This window comes from Scleropages formosus, chromosome 23 (assembly GCF_900964775.1).
Source record: "Scleropages formosus chromosome 23, fSclFor1.1, whole genome shotgun sequence".
NCBI classification, from domain to species: domain Eukaryota; kingdom Metazoa; phylum Chordata; class Actinopteri; order Osteoglossiformes; family Osteoglossidae; genus Scleropages; species Scleropages formosus.
In genome coordinates, this window is record NC_041828.1 from 19,807,727 (window position 1) to 19,826,613 (window position 18,887).

The 18,887-nt window shown below is 42.0% G+C and overlaps 1 protein-coding gene across 2 annotated transcripts in view; it reads left to right on the top strand.

Annotated features, from left to right (window-relative positions):
* LOC108942469 (transcriptional repressor p66-beta-like) overlaps positions 1–8,588 on the top strand; it is a 38,546-nt gene extending 29,958 nt beyond the window's left edge. The window contains exons 5-11 of one of the 2 annotated variants that reach the window (XM_018765865.2): positions 188–316; positions 1,420–1,593; positions 1,779–2,121; positions 4,906–5,108; positions 6,910–7,020; positions 7,305–7,509; positions 7,630–8,588. In XM_018765865.2, the coding sequence (XP_018621381.1) occupies positions 188–316; positions 1,420–1,593; positions 1,779–2,121; positions 4,906–5,108; positions 6,910–7,020; positions 7,305–7,509; positions 7,630–7,766 (1,302 nt within the window). In that variant the 3' untranslated portion in view covers positions 7,767–8,588. The remainder of the gene's footprint in view (positions 1–187; positions 317–1,419; positions 1,594–1,778; positions 2,122–4,905; positions 5,109–6,909; positions 7,021–7,304; positions 7,510–7,629) is intronic. The other variant, XM_018765866.2, reaches the window with a different exon arrangement.
* The last annotated feature ends 10,299 nt before the right edge of the window (positions 8,589–18,887 follow it).

Below are 18,887 nucleotides of genomic sequence, written 5' to 3' on the forward strand. Positions count from 1 at the left end.
TTGGCCAGATGGTCTGATATCAGCTGAAGAATGTTTATATAAAATATAAAAACTTACTGTAATAGAGCTCCTGTACTTCTTTGAGGGTGTTAATGTTAGTGAACCAGAACACCAACAACAAAACTGCTTCGGCAGAACTTCTTGGCTTCCTGTTATACTCTGACGCCACATCTGTCCTGCTCCTCAGGTGCCGGTGGTCCAGAATGCAGCCTCCTCGGTCCAGGCCTCCCCCATGCACAGCTCTCAGAGCGTGGCCAAGATACCAGTGCGCCCTGGGCTCCACGCTGCCGAGCCCCAGAACCTCCGCACTGCACAGGTTGGCCTCCTTCTGTGCTCTGATGGCTCTGCACCTGAACACTCATTTACATTTACTTCTGAGTTTGTCATTTACATTTCACTTTCCTTATAGCAGCCTTGTGTTTACATCAGAATCTATGTTCACATGTTTTATGTCTATATTTACAAACTTTCTTGGCTCTTCACAAGCACACACACACAGTATGACAGGTCCAGGGTTGTATGAAAGTGGGCAGTGAACTGAGGACTGCCAGTCAGATGTTCTGATGTTTGTACCTTCTCATTCTCTGCTACTGTGACAGTCTGAGATCTGACGCCACCTTTTGGCTGTAAGGAGTTTTAGAATTATTGTACTCTTTTAAAGTGCTTGTGCAGATGTGTACTGTATGTGTATGTATATATAAAAACTGCACACATGGATATTAAACACACTACAGCTAGTGTTCTAGTGTCATTACTTTATTTTCCACAGCATGAACAAGTATTACGCGCTTATTTCATACTAAGAAATTAAAAATAAGCGGTATGAATGAAAAGGTCAAAATCAACAAAACAGATTTTGTAGTAACAGTAGCTGTTATGTGCTTATTGTTTTTGTAATAGACAAATACAGAGGGATACTTTTCTTAAAAGTGAGGAAAGTGCAGAAATGATAAGGACTCATAACCTTGTTTTTAAAAGTGCAGTAAATTTTTAATTGAGCTTCTTCAAGTAAGCCAAACGTGTCAACAAAACAAGCAAACTGAAACTGAGTTGGGAATATTTCAAAAGAACAGTTTGTTTTATAAAAATATCTGTACTTAATATGGGAGTCGTCATAGTGCATTCATTTGTATAGACCCTCACCTCAGATCTGTTTTGCCAAGGGGGACCCTATCAGGAACATGAGGCTCTAGATAAAACGGCTCTGATTTCACTGACCCACAAACACTACCACCATCGCACCAAAGTTGGACGTCACTTCCCTGATGGGGAAAGACGCTGGGTGTCCTCAGTTAATGTAGACAAACAAGAATGAATATTCTTGTTCTGATTTTTTTTTTTTTTTTTTTTTTTTTTTTTTTTTTTGGTCAGCCTGTTTTTTCCATTTTTCTAAAGTTTCTTGTACCCTGTGTTCTCCAGCAGGGTCACAGTGTGATCAGGTCTGCTGCCAATGCTTCACTGCCCCCAATGATGATGTCTCAGCGAGTTATTGCCCCCAACCCTGCCCAGCTGCAAGGCCAAAGGGTGCCATCCAAGCCTACTGTGGTGCGCCCCTCTTCAGGGAGCATCAGTAGTGCTGTCAGCTACCAGCAGGTACTTCTTTACCTGAATGCCCTCAGTAACACCACTTTCTAGTACAAGTAAAACTTCTTTCTGCCACCTATTGGAATACATTCTCCAGTGCCTCTCCCGTCTTGCTGTTGCTCTGTTTGTAAGAGAATCAGTAGACATGGTGTCTGACTCAGTTGTTTCTGCTCCTCTTCCTATATGTAACACAGGCTACCGGTCAGCAGGTGTCAGCCTCACAGCGCTCTGGCTCCTCGGGCATTTACATGAACCTGGCCCACATGCAGGCAGCTGGGGCAGGTGGTGTTGCAAATGTGGGGACAGTCAGCCCTTCCACCCTGCCCAGCCCTGGGGTGGGCACCCTAGGGGAGCCGGTGAGCAGCCAGGCGGCAGCCAAGCTTGCACTTCGCAAGCAGCTGGAGAAGACTCTGCTGGAGATCCCACCCCCCAAGCCCCCGGCCCCCCTGCTGCACTTCCTACCCTCTGCTGCCAACAGCGAGTTTATCTACATGGTCGGCTTAGAGGAGGTGGTGCAGAGTGTCATTGACAGCCAGGGTGAGTCAGCCGTTGGCAAGCAAGACATGGGTTAATAGAAGCCAGCATGGGCATGGTAGCACAGCAGAGCCCGCAGGGTTTCTGCACAGATTTAACACTTATTAATACCTCCAGATTTTACAGCAAAAATAGTTGACAGTCTAGAAATGGTGTATATTGTTACAGCGTTTTCCTTAATAGCTTTTGGAAAACAATCCATAGACACAGCAGTGCAAAAATACGTTTCAGCAGAATGGTGGATGTTTCAAAATACATGGTTAGTTCAAAGGATCATGTGGTTTGGTCCTGTCATTGTTCAGGAGAGAACTGCTGACCTACTATTTTTTTAAAAGTGAAAAGAGTTTATGGAATTTCAGATAGGTGGGATTATGATGATATTATTCCTGTTCTTTATTATATTTACATTTATTCATTTAGCAGATGCTTTTCTCCAAATTGACGTACATCTCATTATATAATACGCTAAATAAACTGTTTGATATAACTATATTGCTCATTTAAGTATTTTCTTTTTTCTACGAATGTTTAAGGAGAATATATTTTATTAGCACACGAGTGTGTGTATAAAGCCAATGATTGTGAGTCCTCTTGTTGGGTATCTACTGTCAGTGCTGGTTTTTGTTCAAACTCGACCTCCAATTAACCTTGACTGAGCCGTTGATTGAATAAATTCACCAGTTAGATGTTCTGTTGACTCTTTTTGGCCAAAGAATAGATGATTGCTTAGCCTCAAATTTTTTTTGGCCTTAAGGTCAAAAGCATTATTGATGGAGGAGTTTTCTGCTGTTGTCAGCTTTATCATTTGGCTCCGTCAGTGAAGTTAGTGTTTCAGGAACTGCAAAGATTGCCTTCAGTTTCCTTGTGTGGAGAGGACTAACCACTGTGATGTCTTCCTCTTCATCCTTCTGACGAACAGTGACTGTCAAGATGAAGCAGTTTACGGGTTCTTAGCTCGTTGCTATTTGACTGCTGTAAAAAAAAAAAAAAAAAAAAAAAATCTTGCACATCGCTTCTGCATTGACATCTTTGAAACAAGCACTGTCTGTCAGACTCACAGCGATGCTGTTGACCTACTTCACTGCTGAAAATGGTGAAGTGTTGAACATCCTAAGGCAGGACTTTTGTGTGTGGGTTTTTTTTTTTTTTTTTCCCCTTTTATATCATACTTTGTTACTAGTTATCCTGGCACTAGTCTTTGCACCATCAGTGGAGATTGCACGCTGGTTACAGTGCGGTTGGACAGAATCGGCAACTGAATGATGTTTCGGGGTTCTGCTTCCAGATGGATGGGAAATTAATGAACAAAGGTTTATTTTCAAGGTTATTTCTGCACAGTGTTTCTACCTGTTGATATACTTAGTGAAGACCTGACCTACCTAAATTACCTGTTCCAACTACGATACTACTGGTAAATCTGAATTTCAGTCCTTTATGAGCTTTTCTCTTAATTTTAAGCTAATAACTTGACAATGGTGTCAGCCTCCAAGTATAGAAGGTATATTTGCCTTCACATTGGTTTCTTTTTGTGAGATAAATGTCCGACTGTTCGCTTCCAAAAGAGTCATCTCTTGTTGGCACTGTAAGTATGCTTTGTCAGGTGTCGACCTTGTTCTTTTTTTTTTTTTTTTTTTTTTTTTGATCTTCCAAGAGGATCGTTTCATGCTGACTAGGTATCCATTAACACTTAATACTGTGTAGAAAAGCACTCTTTGTGCATTTAAACCATGGCTTCTTTGAAACACCAATACCCTGATACTCATCTCCTCTTCCAAGTTTTTCTTCTTAACATCTTTAAACAAGTCTGTACATGTCTCAGTATCCTAAAGTGGCCATGTGTTTTTTTTGACCATCTGTCCATTGCTGGAACACTTTTTCATATTTCATGTCCTGTATGTGCACTGAGGCTTAATTTGGCACCACCAGCAAAACTCCTAGTTTTTACTCCATTAAGCCACATTGTGTGGATGGTGAACTTTGATAAATTCATGGCATGACAATCTTTGTTTCTGTTACCCTTATCAGTGTGTTTCAACACTTGAAGTCCAGCAGTTACTGCCTGAATTTGCCTTTATTGCAGTGAATTTTCAGTTTCACCAGACCATATCTAATTTTGTGGGCTCCATTGCAACAATAGTGAAAATGAAAAGCACGTAGCACACTGTAATTGCAAGTATTGCATAAATAGCCTTTCTTAGAGTACAAATATAATTCTTGCATTCAAAGGCAGAGGAAATCATTTTAAAAAATTGTAAACTTAACATTTGAAAGAATTTCAGACTCAGTGATCTATGGAGGCCTTGTGCTTCTCTTTAGCTTAGTAGAACTTGTTGTGTGGAACAATGGCGAAACGGGTTCGTAAATTAGCAGACCCGGATCAAATTAACATGCTAACAATTAGAACTGGACTGCTAATGTGCATCGTGCTCATGAGTATTTGCAGGAGACCGTTACCATTTTCAGCAAAACCGTTAAGCATAAAGGTGCAGAAGGAGAACATGGATGTAGCAGAGCAGGGTGGTTAACCGTGTAAAGTGTTGTTTCTTTGCAGGTTGGCCAGAATGTGTCCCAGACTTCTGGGCAAGCCTTAGTTCCAATAATCAATCAATTCATTATTCACACTCTCGTTCACTAGTGATTAAAAATCGCTTGTCTTGAGGCAGAGTCGCAGCAGTCCCTTGAGCAAATTCCACAGTCCTTCCAGATCTTTCTGTAGCGTGGTGCTATTTGCATGTCAGTACAATGCGGTAACTGGTCACTTAAAATGCTTCCGGTGTCTCGCCACAGGTAAGATGCGTGGCTCCCTTTCCCGTACGGAGCCTTTCTTCTGCGCCCAGTGCCGTACCGACTTCACCCCCCACTGGAAGCAGGAGAAGAGCGGACGCATCCTGTGTGAGCAGTGTATGACATCCAACCAGAAGAAGGCCCTGAAGGCAGAGCACACCAACCGACTGAAGAACGCCTTCGTCAAGGCCCTGCAGCAGGAGCAGGTACGAACCCTTCCGCTTTTCAGTGGTGGTTCACTTGTTTGGTTTTCTTTGGATTGTGAAGCCCAGTTTCCAGTGAGGGGCAGAAGTTACTAAATTAATTTGTTTAATCTGGTTAAATGAAAGAATTTGATGACTTCATTGAAATTACCTGAATGGCTTAATTCATTCATTTGCCAACACTTTAATTAATTCACAAAGTTAAGTTCCATTTGCCAATACTCGTCAAATTAAAAGCATTTTAATTGTGTTGGATGTGTCATCTACCATGTGTCAATTAAAAGTATTCATCAACCTTTCATCACTACTCCTTGTGTGATTATTGAGCCTATCAGAATTGTGAATTACACAGCCTTAAACTTATATATACTATAGACAGACTTTGGAAGGACACTATCTGAACACATCCAGAATATTACTGAAAATATCTAATGTAGATTGGTTGGAGACCTCTGTTAAACCACATTCAATAACAAAATAGTGGCAGTCAGTTGTCATTATCAAGGGCACCCAGGTAATATTCAGACACACCCAGTATGTGTTAGGTGTGTACATGTGTTTGTTTAGCAGAATCTTTTCTACAAACCAATGTACAATAATATCGTACTATTTAGCTCATACTTCGGCACACTGCACTAAACAAAATGCATAGACTAATTGCTACTGAGTGCACCATGGTAACACCCCAAGAAAAATTTCACATGCAAAAAATTTTGTCCAAATGGTTTTTATGTGTGATAAGATTTCTATTGTCCTGAAAGGACAGACAGTAGTGGGTAGTGTAGTTGCTTTGGCTGTCAACCTGAAGGTTCCTGTTTCAAGTCCCACTTGAGCAAAGCACCTGCCCTAAATGCTCCAGTATGAATACCATACTGTATAAATGGGTTAAGAAATTGCTAATAGCTTAGTGTACATAACCTAACACTGGACAGAGGTGTAAGATTGGTAAAGAATAATAAACTGCGATCATTAGCTGTGAAACATTTTGCTTTGTGAGTTATGCATAAAAATATGAATGACACTGTCTTTCTGTCTTTGCATGTGTAAAAATCTGTAGTTTTACACAATTTTTGAACTTAGCTTTGATTATAAAATTAGCACAGTAAATAAATGCAAGCACTAAATATGTAATTGTGCAATTTGTGGAGTTGATCAGAGCACACAAAGATTTGTACTTGTAATTTTCTGCACATGTATGAAAATTTGCTGTAGTACAGCGCTGAGTGGTGGGTATCCATGTTTTTTTTTTTTTTTTTTTTTCTTCCCCTCTTCTCTCCAGTCAGTCGGGGTTGTGTGTTTCAACAATTTTGATAGACTGGATAAACTCAAAGACAAAGAGGCCATTGAAAGGCAGTTTTAGTCCAAATTCATTGTTGAGTTAATTAAATCATTAGCCAATTAATCAATTTGATACAGCTGCATAGTTTAGAAGGGGGGGGGGGGCAGAAAACCGTATTGGTGACATGCACGCTCAGTCAGTGCTCATTTTGCCAGGTGATTACATAGAGGTCCATCAGTGGTTGTTTACTCATCCGTGTGGCTCTTGAGCCAGTTTCCTATAATTCTGTCATTGTAACATGCAGTGCCAAAAGTGAAGACTATTAAATGTTACTTATGGAAGCTGGCCCTGCTGCATTGTCTCAGGTTCTGCTCTGTTGTGCCATCACTTTTGGTTCAGCGTTTTGCCTGCAGCACTAGTCAGCCTCACAAAAGCTGAAGATGCTCTACAAATATTGATTATGTGCATTTGCGGATCAGTACCATGTGTTTGAACTCACTTGTTTGTGGTTGTGTGCCACACAAGGAGATTGAGCAGAGGCTGCAGCAGCAGGCCGCTCTGTCCCCCAGCTCTGCCCAGACCGTCCCCAGCGTCAGCAAGGCGGAGTCCATGATCCGACACCACGCTCTTCGGCAGGTGTGTTTCCGCCTTCTTCCATTCCCCTCTGCGCAAAATATTTCCTCAGGCCACCCCTGTGGATCACCATCAGCTCTAAAGAAAACAGATTCCACTCAGCAGCGACACAACCCCACCCTAGCAGCACCCTTTTTTTTTTTTTTTTTTTTTTTTTTTTTTTTTTTTTTTTTTTACTTAGTTTACTTCTGATTCCATGTAAGTGAAAATGTGAGGTTTTCACACAGCTGTGCTTTCCCAGTTGCTGTGCAGAACAATAAGTGAACCCTGCCCCTTCCCTCCTCCAGCCCCCCCAGCCTCCCCAGCCACCCCAGCCTCAAGCTTCCCTCCAGCGGGGTATCTCCAGTTCTGCGCGGGGCGTGCTCTCCAATTTTGCCCAGGCCTCCCAGCTCTCCGTGGCCAGTGGTCTCTTGGGCATGACAGGCAAGCGCTGCGGCTCCGGTGGCGGCCGGACAGCCGAGGAGAGCCGGCGTCAACTCTACAACATCCCTGGTGAGTCCCTCACATCAGCCTTGTACAGATGTTTGTGTTTTTGCTGCTAGTGCGGACTGCAGTGAACCGGTCTGTCCTTCTGTCTCTCTCTTCTTTCCCTCGCCGTCTGTCGCTGCGCAGGGCTGAACATCACCTACCTGAACCCGGCTGGAGTCGGTGGGCACAAGGCATCCAGCCTGGCTGACCGGCAGCGGGAGTACCTGCTGGACATGATCCCACCCCGATCCATATCTCAGTCCATCACCGGACAGAAATGAGCCTGCTTCCCTTCCTCCACACCCCACCCCACACCCCAACCCAGCCCGTCGCATGCAGTGCCTGTCCGTGTGCCTACCTACTAACCCGTGAGAACGACACAATCAACAAGAGCAAAAAGCCACCAAGCTGTCAGAGAACCTGAGGCTGCTTTATTACTATAGCAAACTTTCTCATTCTTATTATTACTTCTTATTGTTGTTGCTGTCGTATTTTTATTATTATTACTGCTTCTGTTAAGGTTATGCTTTGCTTTTTAGAGAGGGTGGCTGAATAGCAGGGTGGCACGGTTTTTTTTTTTTTTTTTTTTTGCGCCCCTCTCTTTAGCAGTAGTCTGTTTGGCTCCTCCATACCCCCCCAGTCATTTAGGTCAAGGTTGCGCAGGACTGAAGTCTGTTGCTGTCGGTCACTGGGGTGGCAGTGCAGCACTTACAGTGGGTTAGGTGTTGTTGGGCATCCAGTCCCAGAAGGGGTGGCACCCACCACTGCCTGCTCTCATGGTCCGGCAATCACTCGCAGACATGACCAAACTTTTGTCCAGTTCAAAAATGGACCTTCTGGGTGTGGGCTGGGCATTATAGCTGGACTTTGCTTACGGAAGACCCCCATTCTGCAACAGTCCCTCTTTATTATGGGTAAGAGACACACTCAAGATTTGTTTTTCTTTGCATATAATGCTATGCTTAGTAGGTGGGTACTGATGTATGTATGGAGAAATTCATGCACTTATTTACACTCCAGAATATCTAATTTAGTCATACTGTGTGTCAGAGTTGGAGCGTGTTTGGACCAAGTCTGAACGAAGGGAAGTTTTTTTTTTTTTTTTTTTTGGACCGTTACGTCTCTCTGTTGGAAGCTTTCTGCAGATATGTGTGCCAGCGGAAGTTTTTTTTTTTTTTTTTGTGCCCCCCTCCCTCCCCAAACACAAAACTGGGAATGGACTGCAGCAGCAACAGCGTACAGCACAAAGGACCAGAGACTGCGATGGGATTCAGCAGAACAGCCACAGCCATGTTGTCTATGTCCTGAGGGGTCAAAGGTTATCGAAAGCATGAGTCTCTTTTTGACTTACATTTCGGTTGCGTTGCACAGTGAGGATAATCTAAGAGAAATCTTGCTATCTGTTGCCCTCATTCAGCATGGCTGAGGAAGGACTTTAGAAGATCAGACCCTTTGTGTTTCCTACTTCTTTGCTTGAATGAAGACTCATGGGCATCAAGTTGGGATATACTAGTTTTGTAGCTGTAAGCTCAGAGTTTGGGTTTCCTGTGTCTCCTCTAAATTTGGTTTGGTATCTCAAAGGTACTTTCCAGGGAGACAATAATGATTAAATGAATGGAAAAATGGTGGTTATCTATGTGGAGTATATATAACAGCTAGATTGAGATGTGTAATAACAAGAGTATACTGTATCTATAGCAACCAGACATGGGTCAATCATTGTGTTGTGACAACACAGAGGGAAAGCACTTTCAGTGAGACAGTGGAAACTTGGTAGTGTCATGCTTCACAAGTCTCTGAAAATACGGTCATGTAGTATAAGGATGGAACGTACTTCCACATACTGTATCAAGGTTCAGTCTTTGCAAATTCTGCTCTGAATTACTTTGCCTTTATAATTTCTAATGTTGTTTTTTTTTTTTTTTTTTTAAAAAAAAAAGAAAACATTAAAGCCCCTGTGGGTCTTCAATTTATTTATTTTTTAAAAAAAACGAGTATCATTGTGTCAGAGGTCTAACGCGAAGTGCATGCAGCAACGCCCCTAGAATGACTGTTTAGTGGGTGAATCTTCTCTGACAGCCTCTGATGCATCACAGGTCAGCAAAGGAGGCTGGATGTCTGTGGAAGAAAGCACTTCTGTGTCGAAAGAGAAATGGCAGTGTTCAGCCACGTGCAGTATTACACTTGATCCCTTTGGCGTCATGTTGGACCTCTGGTCAGAAGGACCTAGTGCCCCGGTCATTTTTATTGGTGGGAGGGGGGGCTAAAAAAATTCTGTGGGAGGTTGAATTTTCCCATGGATCTGGATACCAGTGCAGTGGGATCTTATTTTGGCATGAGAAAAGCAGTTTAACCAGCTAGTGTTTGGGGTCCTCGGTGACTCTTCGCTTCGAGGCAGGTAGTGGAAGGATAACCGGTTTATGTCGTTAAAGTACGCGGCCGGCAAAGGCAGTGGTAAATTCTGCTGCCTTTATCTCTTTAGCCTCTTTACCAGGCTCTTCCTTCTCAGGTGGCACTAGTTGGTTCAGTGGGTTTCATTCAAGTTGTATAGACTCAGCACCTCAGGGTCAAGTGAAATCCTCAAAATCCTCACCTCTTTCTCACATACCCTCCGGCCCACAGGAGCGAGGCTGTTGACAAGTGACCGGAGAGGAGGGACCCCAGGATTTCTGTGACAAATGGACCCAATTCGATGTTTTCGAGTGGCTCAGCCTTCAGCTGACAACATATGGCAGCTCTACCTTTTGGGCTCCTGACCACCTCTCCCCATTACTCGCTGTTGGGCTGTCGTCGCTGCCTTCGCATTAGACATTGGCACAGGGTGAAGGCATTCACTGTCCCACATGGCAGTGATGCCCCAATCAGTAGCCCTGTGGGTAAATTTGATCTGCTGGTGCAATATGGAGCGGTAGGGAAGTTTACACTCAAGACATTCTCTTGACGTATTATTTATTGGAGTGTGAAGAAATTCCCTTTTCCTTCTCGAGGACACGATTGCAATACAGTTTTACGTAGGTCGTGTTTTGACTTCATGTGGAAAGGTAGCTATTTCTCCCCACCTCTCGTGTGTTGGGTTGTCTTTGTGTCCATTGCTGCGAAAATTAAAGATTTCTCCAGCTGTGATAACAGCTAGGTTGCATACATATAACTTTATTACCAATCATAAGAGCAGATTTTTAATGTCTTTTTTCTTTAGCTATTTCTTGGTTTAATTTTACTTTAATTTGTAATAAAGCAAAATAATCAATTAAAAAAAAAAAAATGTATGGACTATGAAATGACACAATATTTGCTAGGCCAGAAGTAATAATAATGAATTATTGTAAATAAGCTTTTTTCCCTTGGTTTAAAAAACATGAAATTAAAAATGGATGTATATTGTGTAGAAAACAAACAAAAAAGCCATGAATATTGTGAAGCTTGTAATTTTGTTTTGTGATCACTGTGTATCATTGTGTACCAAAATGTGCAAAATGTATGAGATTACAGTGCTCTTCTTTTTACTGATCTATCAAAATGCTTATCATCCTCTTGTTTATTTTTGTAGTATATCCTGTTAGCTGGGGAATGATGGTAACCCGGGGAGGTTGGATTTCCGGAGGGAATGCCATGCATAGTACTAGGTGTAGAACTCCTCCTCCTCCTCCCCCCCCCCCCCCCCCTTTTTTTTTTTCCTCCCCTCCTTCCCCCCCTCCCTCCTTCTCTGTTTAATTTTGTGTCAATGGCAGTCAAATGAAAGACCATTTAAAGTGGATTTTATCTTTTTAACCAATGAAAGGGCTGACCAAGGACGTGGTGGATCTCATCTTTTCGTGGGATAGTGAAATGAACAGAATTTAGAGCGTTGACACAGTCTGATGGGGGCCAATGCAATCTTCGCCTGTGCCGCTGTGTCATTCATCTTTCTACAACATGAGCTGGCCCAAACTATTTGTTTTTCCGTCATCTTTAATTGTACAATTTAAAGTCTGCTCAGTGTCAGAGGGTTAAAAGAACCCTGCTAGGTATTTTGTACTGTATGTGAGTCATTTTCTTCATTTTACTGTAAAAAAAAAAAAATAAAAAAATAAACATTCTGACAGGGAAGAAATTTAAGGAACCAGGCTTACTGCTATAAGGTTTTTCTTAGAAGTACCATATATTGAACAAATCTGCATTTAATTCATTTTCCGTCTTCAGTGTTTCACAATGTAGTAGTTGTCTAAACTGTGTAAATCCTCTCCTCCTTAATTAGTTGGACACATTTTGTAGGATGATTTATATTTACAATGTAAGGGAGGATCCATTCTGTTCCCCATAGTCATTTGCAATTTTAATACACAAAAGATCGGTCTTTGTTGGGACTTCACGCAGGTGAGCTTTGAGTTTTTCCACTGCTCTGACTTAATGTTGATCAGCTGTACTGGATTGTTCATGTTGAACCCTCTAACTGAAGTAATTTTGGGTTTTAGCAGTAGTACTTTTTTGCACAAACCTTTTGGAGAAGGGTTGAGTTTCAGGGAGAGGGATGTAGTTTTCCAAGGTGAACATTTCATTAGACATTTGCTTGTTTATCTTTCCTAAGATTTACATTTCCTTGCAAAGTCACTTGATCAACGACTTAAAAGATCATGGGGAACAGGAGGTAGATCCACTTTGCCAAAATGGGAGGCAAATCTCTCAATTCTGTATGGAGAGAAGAGCATGGGTCTGATATTAAAGTGTGTGTTGATTCCTGAAGAAAGCATTTTTTTTTTTTTTTTTTTTTTTTTTTTTTTTTTTTTTTTTTTTTTTAAATTTTCGTTTTTATTCTGAACATTAATCCAAACCTTTTGCACATCCTTGATATTTAACTGTCTTTAAAAAGATAAAATGGAAAAAAATAATGCTGTTTGAATACTGCCAGTTGATTAATAACGATTATGCATTGACTGAAAAAATAAGCTAATTTTGGAGGAAATAACTTTGTAATATTTATCTCTTGCAAGCTATGTTTAATAAAGGATGGAGCAGTTTACAACCTGGATGTGTGGTTTGTGTTGAGCAAAGGAGAACTTGGGCATTTGTGGTACCACATGGTATAGGAGCACCTGAACTCTTGAAAATGTAAAATTTCGAGTAATATGATGCTCCGAACATTGATACACAAATACGACAGTGGTGGAGGCCACAGCATGCTCGTGTTGTGTTCCTCTGAGTTCCTGTGTCCCAAATGAATCCACAATAGCTCTGTTTATGCAGTTATGTTTATATATTTATGCAGTTTAGTTTGCTGAGATATCTGATGATTCCGTACTGACTGACAGCCTACCGGTGCTGTGGGGTCTGTTGCATTACTGTAAACAAAATAATGGTCTAATGGTTCCTTGTCTCGCAAACAGTTGTTTCGAAGATACATTTCTCTATTTTTGTTTTCTTTGCTTATATATTTTGTTTAAAAAAAATAAAAATAAAAATAGTTGCAGATTGGATGCAACCTGTGTTTGTGTCCAGCCTATAGGCGTCAGTAAACTGTATCCAAACAGTCGAAGTGTGGGACAGGCATAATTCAACTCTGCTCCACAGCGGTAAAAGCTTATCTGCTGTTCAGGAAAGTGGATCAATAACAAGGTGACAAATGTTCTGTGTGTTTATGGGGTCAAAATGGTAGCAGTCAGCACTGAATCTGAATTTGGAGACTTACATTTATTAATTTAACTGAGCCTTTTCTCCAAAGTGATGTACAATAATTTTACCCATTTGTGCAGCTGGTAATTTACTCTTTTTAATGAACAATTCACTGTAAGCACCTCATTCATGGGTACTACAGTAGGAGATGGGATACAAAGCTGTGACCTCGAAGTGTAGAGGTGGCAGCTCTAAACACTTCAAATCCAACCTCCTACTGCAATACTAACCATAAAATTGCACAGCACAGGTTCTCCCCCCACCTCTACGCGGCCCTCTGTTGGCCTGCAGGGGGCAGGCGAGCACAGTAGGTGGATCAGCAGCCACATCCCCACCGGAGTGACTTCCTCAAGATGTTTGGAGTGACTGTTCCTCCGGAGCAGAGGCTAGAAGGAGGGCTAACCAAGTCATTTGTGGTTCTCTCTGTCCTTGTCCTGGGAGTCCCAGTGCCCATGTGGCCTGCCTCTTCTTCATAGGAAATTTGCCCCCACAGCCTAGAAGGACCACTTTGCGTCACATTCAGGGAAACGGGCAGCAGGGGCATTCAGGGTATTGATGACAGGTCTTTGTAATCTCCGATTTGTCCTGCTCAGCCTTGTCTAGCACTGAGGTCTGGTCCTTGAGGGTCTGTGGTCAATGGGTGCAGAACCTGAGCAGGTGAAAGCTGTACGTGGCAAAAGTTTCTAGAGCAGATTGGTTGCTGTTATAATGGGAAGTCAAGTTAGATGTGCAATAAATTGGAGGCCATGGCTTTTGGGGACCTTAAGTATGATTTTATATCAATATCTTTTTAAAATTGACTTCATATGACTATAATACTCAGACTCATATTGTGTACTAAATAAAGGTTTGATCTGTTAAGTTTGTTAGATGCAGTAATGTAAGAGGGGGCAGAATATTCCCCCCCCCCCAATAAAGCAACAATTGCAGTGACAAAAAACACAAAATTACAAAAGTGTAAACTGGTACCTGAATTTTGACAAAGTGCAAAGAGAGCAATAACAATCTTGCTGTGCTTACAAGAGCAGTACTATTAATGAATACTTACAAATAGTAAAAGTAAACTGTTTGACGCATTAAATGAAATGGAATTTATGAAATAACACAATTTTGTTAACGCAGAACAAATTATCCAGATAACTAATTTAATGGTGCCAAAGAGTATAATTAAAAAACACTTTAATCCTTGGATTACGTGACCTTCATCCATAGTGACCTGCGACCGAATCTAAGGAAAACGGCCCCTTTAACTCTCGACTTGGTAAACTTTTGTTAGTGCGCCCCCTGGCGGCCGTGACGCTCCAAGCAGACGCCTATATCGTTTATTAGATGGGGCCCAATTTCGGTGTGCAGGAAACTGTCTGCAGTTACAGTTTTCCACCTGCAGAGGGAGACAGACACCCATTTTTCAAGTGTCGCCATTCGCTGGAAAACAGCAGTAACATTTGAGAAAAGAAATTCATAGGAAATGTTCAGTCTCACAACTGAAAGCCCCTGGATTTACTTTAAATAACGGGAACTTCAGCTTTCCACGAATGTCTTGTACACTCTGGTGATCTGAGCAGTCTTCGCACTCCTGACTGACTCAACAGTCAAGAGGCAGTCAGCTGAAACATCCCAGTTAACCCCCTGTTACCGCGGTGTGGCTGCGGCCTGGTGGGATGGCAGGAACCATCATGGAAAGCAATCGGGCACCAGTTAGAGGCTTTTAGCAGAATGAACATCGGATCCAGCGGATCTCTCAGTGAAACAGCTTCATCAGTGTTTTTCTCCAGTCGGCCCAAAGTCTCTCAGTCGTGGAGAAGTCGTGTGACTCTGATTCAGAAGTATATGTTTGACAGCATACTGCTGATTAAATTTTTACGCCATATAACATTCCACCTGCACAGCATAATTATACAAAGTATAATACAAGTAGTAATTCTGGTATAACGCAGCTATTATTCAGTAGCTTCCTTTCTAAATTTTGTGTTTTTTATATGGGTGAATTATAGAAAATACACTGAAATCCTCATTATGATACAAGAAATATAATGAAAGACTTTTAAATAGAATCTTGTCTGCTGGAGACTGAGAGAAGTTGTCATTAATTGAAATGATAGCGTTAGACAGACACACGCATCATCTTCTGCCTGAATCAGCAGGTAGGGCAGTTGTTAAAAGGATGGAACTGCAGTGTGAAAGTTAGTGCTGCATGTCCTCAAAGGATTAATTTATATTTAAATGCACGTGTTTTGCAGGGGAGGAAAAAGTTGAGCTCAACAGTCAGCAATAGTACATTTAACATCTAAAAGTTGCCTTCTATAGCTCAATGATCTGTTGATTTGGAATATTTTAATATGGCGCTCTGTGTTTTATGGGTCTCAGGTGAGTCAAGTTATCAAGAAGAGGTTTCATACAGAAATGATGAAGGGTGTGCCCCTCAGCACCCCTTCTTCTTGATAACTTGACACGCGTGTTACGCGGCAGCATGGTGGCACAGAGAGTAGCGCTGCTGTCTCACAGTGCCTGAGGGGTGTGAGAGGACGTGGGTTTGATCCCTACTCAGTCTGTATGGAGTTTGCATGGGTTTCCTCTAGGTGCTCTGGTTTCCTCCCAAAGGTATGCTGTTCAGGTTCCCCCAAAGTGTGTCAGTAAGAGTGTGTTCCGCTGATGTACGGCTGAGTGACCCATTGTAAGTAGTGTATCTAGAAGTGTAAGTCACCATGGTGAATAAGGTGTGTGGGCTGATAACACTAAGCAGAGTTCAATGGAAGTTGCTTTGGAGAAAAGTGTCTGCTGAATAAATAAATGCAAATATATCACTGAATGGAATGAGGACAGTTCTTAATGAATCCAGTTTTTCACTTCGTCATCAATAATTTTTGATGACTTTCTTGACTACTGTCTCTCTTTCAGTCATTGTCCCTGTCTTGTTGATCTATTACTTTGACTACTGTTGTTCTTGAACTTATAATCCTCCTTTCCTTTGTGTTCTGGTTACCATTTAAGTATTGTCCTCAGCTGTTGGCCCAAGGACGATGAAGTCATAGCCAGTGACATGGTTTTCACATGGTGTGTGTATATGTCGCTCCTTTCATAATGTACACCCACACTGATGAAGGCAACTGTTTGAAATGCATCTGTTTTGTTCAAAGTATAGTGTTTAATATTTGCAGTTAACCATTTGGTTTTTTGCTTACTTCCCCTTACTGCCCTTGCAGGAAGAATGATTTTCAGGCTTTGCGACCAGGCACCGAGACAGGTCGGGATGGTATTTCTGTACTAATGATAAAGTAGAACAAGGTAAATTGCACCAATTTTAACATCCCAGCATTCGTTCCACGTATTAGTCGTGTCAGGGCACAGTTGTCAGTCGGGGGGGTTGATTTTTGGTCACTATCCCAAACTAAAGGCGTTATGTCCATCTACTTGGTCATGCTGTTCCTTCATATCCTGTGAACACCCGAGATGTTCTCCTGTTGTGTTCTGTTAAAGCCCTGAAATTACATACATCAGCTACTTCTGCAGTACTTTGACAAACTAAGCCAAGTTCAATAATTATGTTCTGCTGACCAGTTTGCTGCTGGCCTGTGATGACTGCCTTGCTATAATAGTCCTTCATCGTATCTGTACACATGAAGATCATTCTTGTGTAATGGTATCTAAGTTCAAAACATTAATGCCTTTTATTCAAAGTTATTTGGGCTTTCTTTTTGCATGCAATAATGCTGCTTGGCAGTATTAAATTTATATGTATTTGTTTAGGGGGTGCAGTGGCGCGGACCACAGTCCTGCTGTCTGGTGGGTCTGGGGTTCGGGTCCCGCTTGGGGTACCTTGCAACAGACTGGCATCCCGTCCTGGGTGTGTCCCCTCCCCCTCTGGCCTTATGCCCTGTGTTGCTGGGTAGGCTCTGGTTCCCTGTGACCCTGTATAGGACAAGCGGTTCTGAAAATGTGTGTGTGTTTGTTTAGCTGACACTTTTCCCCAAAGCAACTTACAATGTTAAGGTTACACTTATTTACCCATTTATAGTTGGATTTTTTTTTTTTTTTACTGGAGTAATTTAGGGGAATTACTTTCCTCAAGGGTACTACAGTCAGAGGTGGGGATCAAACCTCCCACCTTTGGATCCAGACGCAGTAGCACAGACCACTACACTGCCAGCTGTCCATTTAGCAGGTACTTTTCTCCAAAGCAACGTGCATCTCCGAGAAAAATACAATGCATGCATTACATCAACAGAAGGAGAGATAAATAGGTAATTAAAAAATTAATTGGATAGGTGGATAGATGGATAAATAATTGATTGGGAAAAGAGTTTTTCTTCCACAATGGGGCGCTACAAAACTAAGGATTCCTGAAGGGCTGTTCAGCAGCTTCCTGCATCAATACATTAACATCTGAATTCAGGATATGACCTGTCCCACCACCCAGGCACATGAAGTTTGAAGAACAGTGTGTTTAGAACGCAGGTTTCTGCTTGTCTGAGACCATCCAACAGCAACACTGTACTGAGATCTATCTGATAGCCCTGACAGCAGGGTCTTCCTGTATGCGATGTGTTTTGGGCCGACAGTGTGAAGATATGGACCTAAAAGAAGGAAGCAGCTTCTGTGCCGTTGTTGGAGCTCTTGATATTAAAGGGACTCTTCCAGTGAAAGAGTGACTAATGCGAGTGATGGACCTGCGCTGTGCACCAGCACCATGTTACCCGATCGTGTGGACATTGTCATGAGTCCTTTCCTATTCACTCCTTTTTATTGTTTTTTGTTTTTGTTGTTCATGGGCTTTATTCTTGCACCACTGGAACAGGCACCTTAAGCTCTTTTCTAATTGCAACTCATCTAAGAGTCATCTGTGTTCTCTTTTTTTAAGTATCTTGTTTCCATTGAGGAAATAAATCTCAATTAATATTATAAAGTATTAAAGGAATGACCACCATCTACGACTTGTTCTTTCCAAGACTGAGATCCTTCATCACCCCACTGGCCTGTTCTTCTTTTGGAAAACTCTGTCACAGTGGAAAACTTGCTCCTTTCGTCTGCTTCGTCAGTCTACATTTACATTGTATTTATTTAGCAGGCACTTTTCTCCAAAGCAACTTCCAATGAACTCTATGTAGTGTTATCAGCCCACACACCTTATTCACCAAGGTGACTTACACTCCTAGATACGTTACTTACAATGGCTCACTCATTCATTCATCAATGGAACACACTAGTGTAGAAACTAAAGTTACAGTTGACTCAAGTCAGCATGCTGAAGGAATATCCCAGTCCTGCAGTCACACTACACTTAATACAGTTTTGGGTCCAAGCCATGGTGATGTCCCTCCTGGACTACTGCAAATCGTCTACTTCTGGTCTTCTGGCCTCCATCCTCAGCCTTCTCTAGCTGATGCAGAATACTGAAGTACACGTTGTGTTTGACCTGCCGGAATGTTCACATGTTTCTCTCCTCTTCATCTCTCCATTAACTGCCTGTTTCTGCCAGCATCCGGTTCAACACTTTGGTTATAAGATGGTTAAAGGATCTGCACTCCTATACCTGCCAGAATCTGATCTCTCCCAGCAGCCCAGCAAGAACACTGTACTCCTCCATCTCTGACTGCTTCGTGGTCCAACTCACAAAAGGAACAGATCAAAAGTCTGTAAGTTCTCTGTCATGGCTCCAATGTGGCAGAATTGAACCCCCTATACCCCTCAGAACTGCTGAAACCCTCTCAATACCCAAAAGGGTGTCAAAACACATGTCTTTCAGACTCACTTTTCTC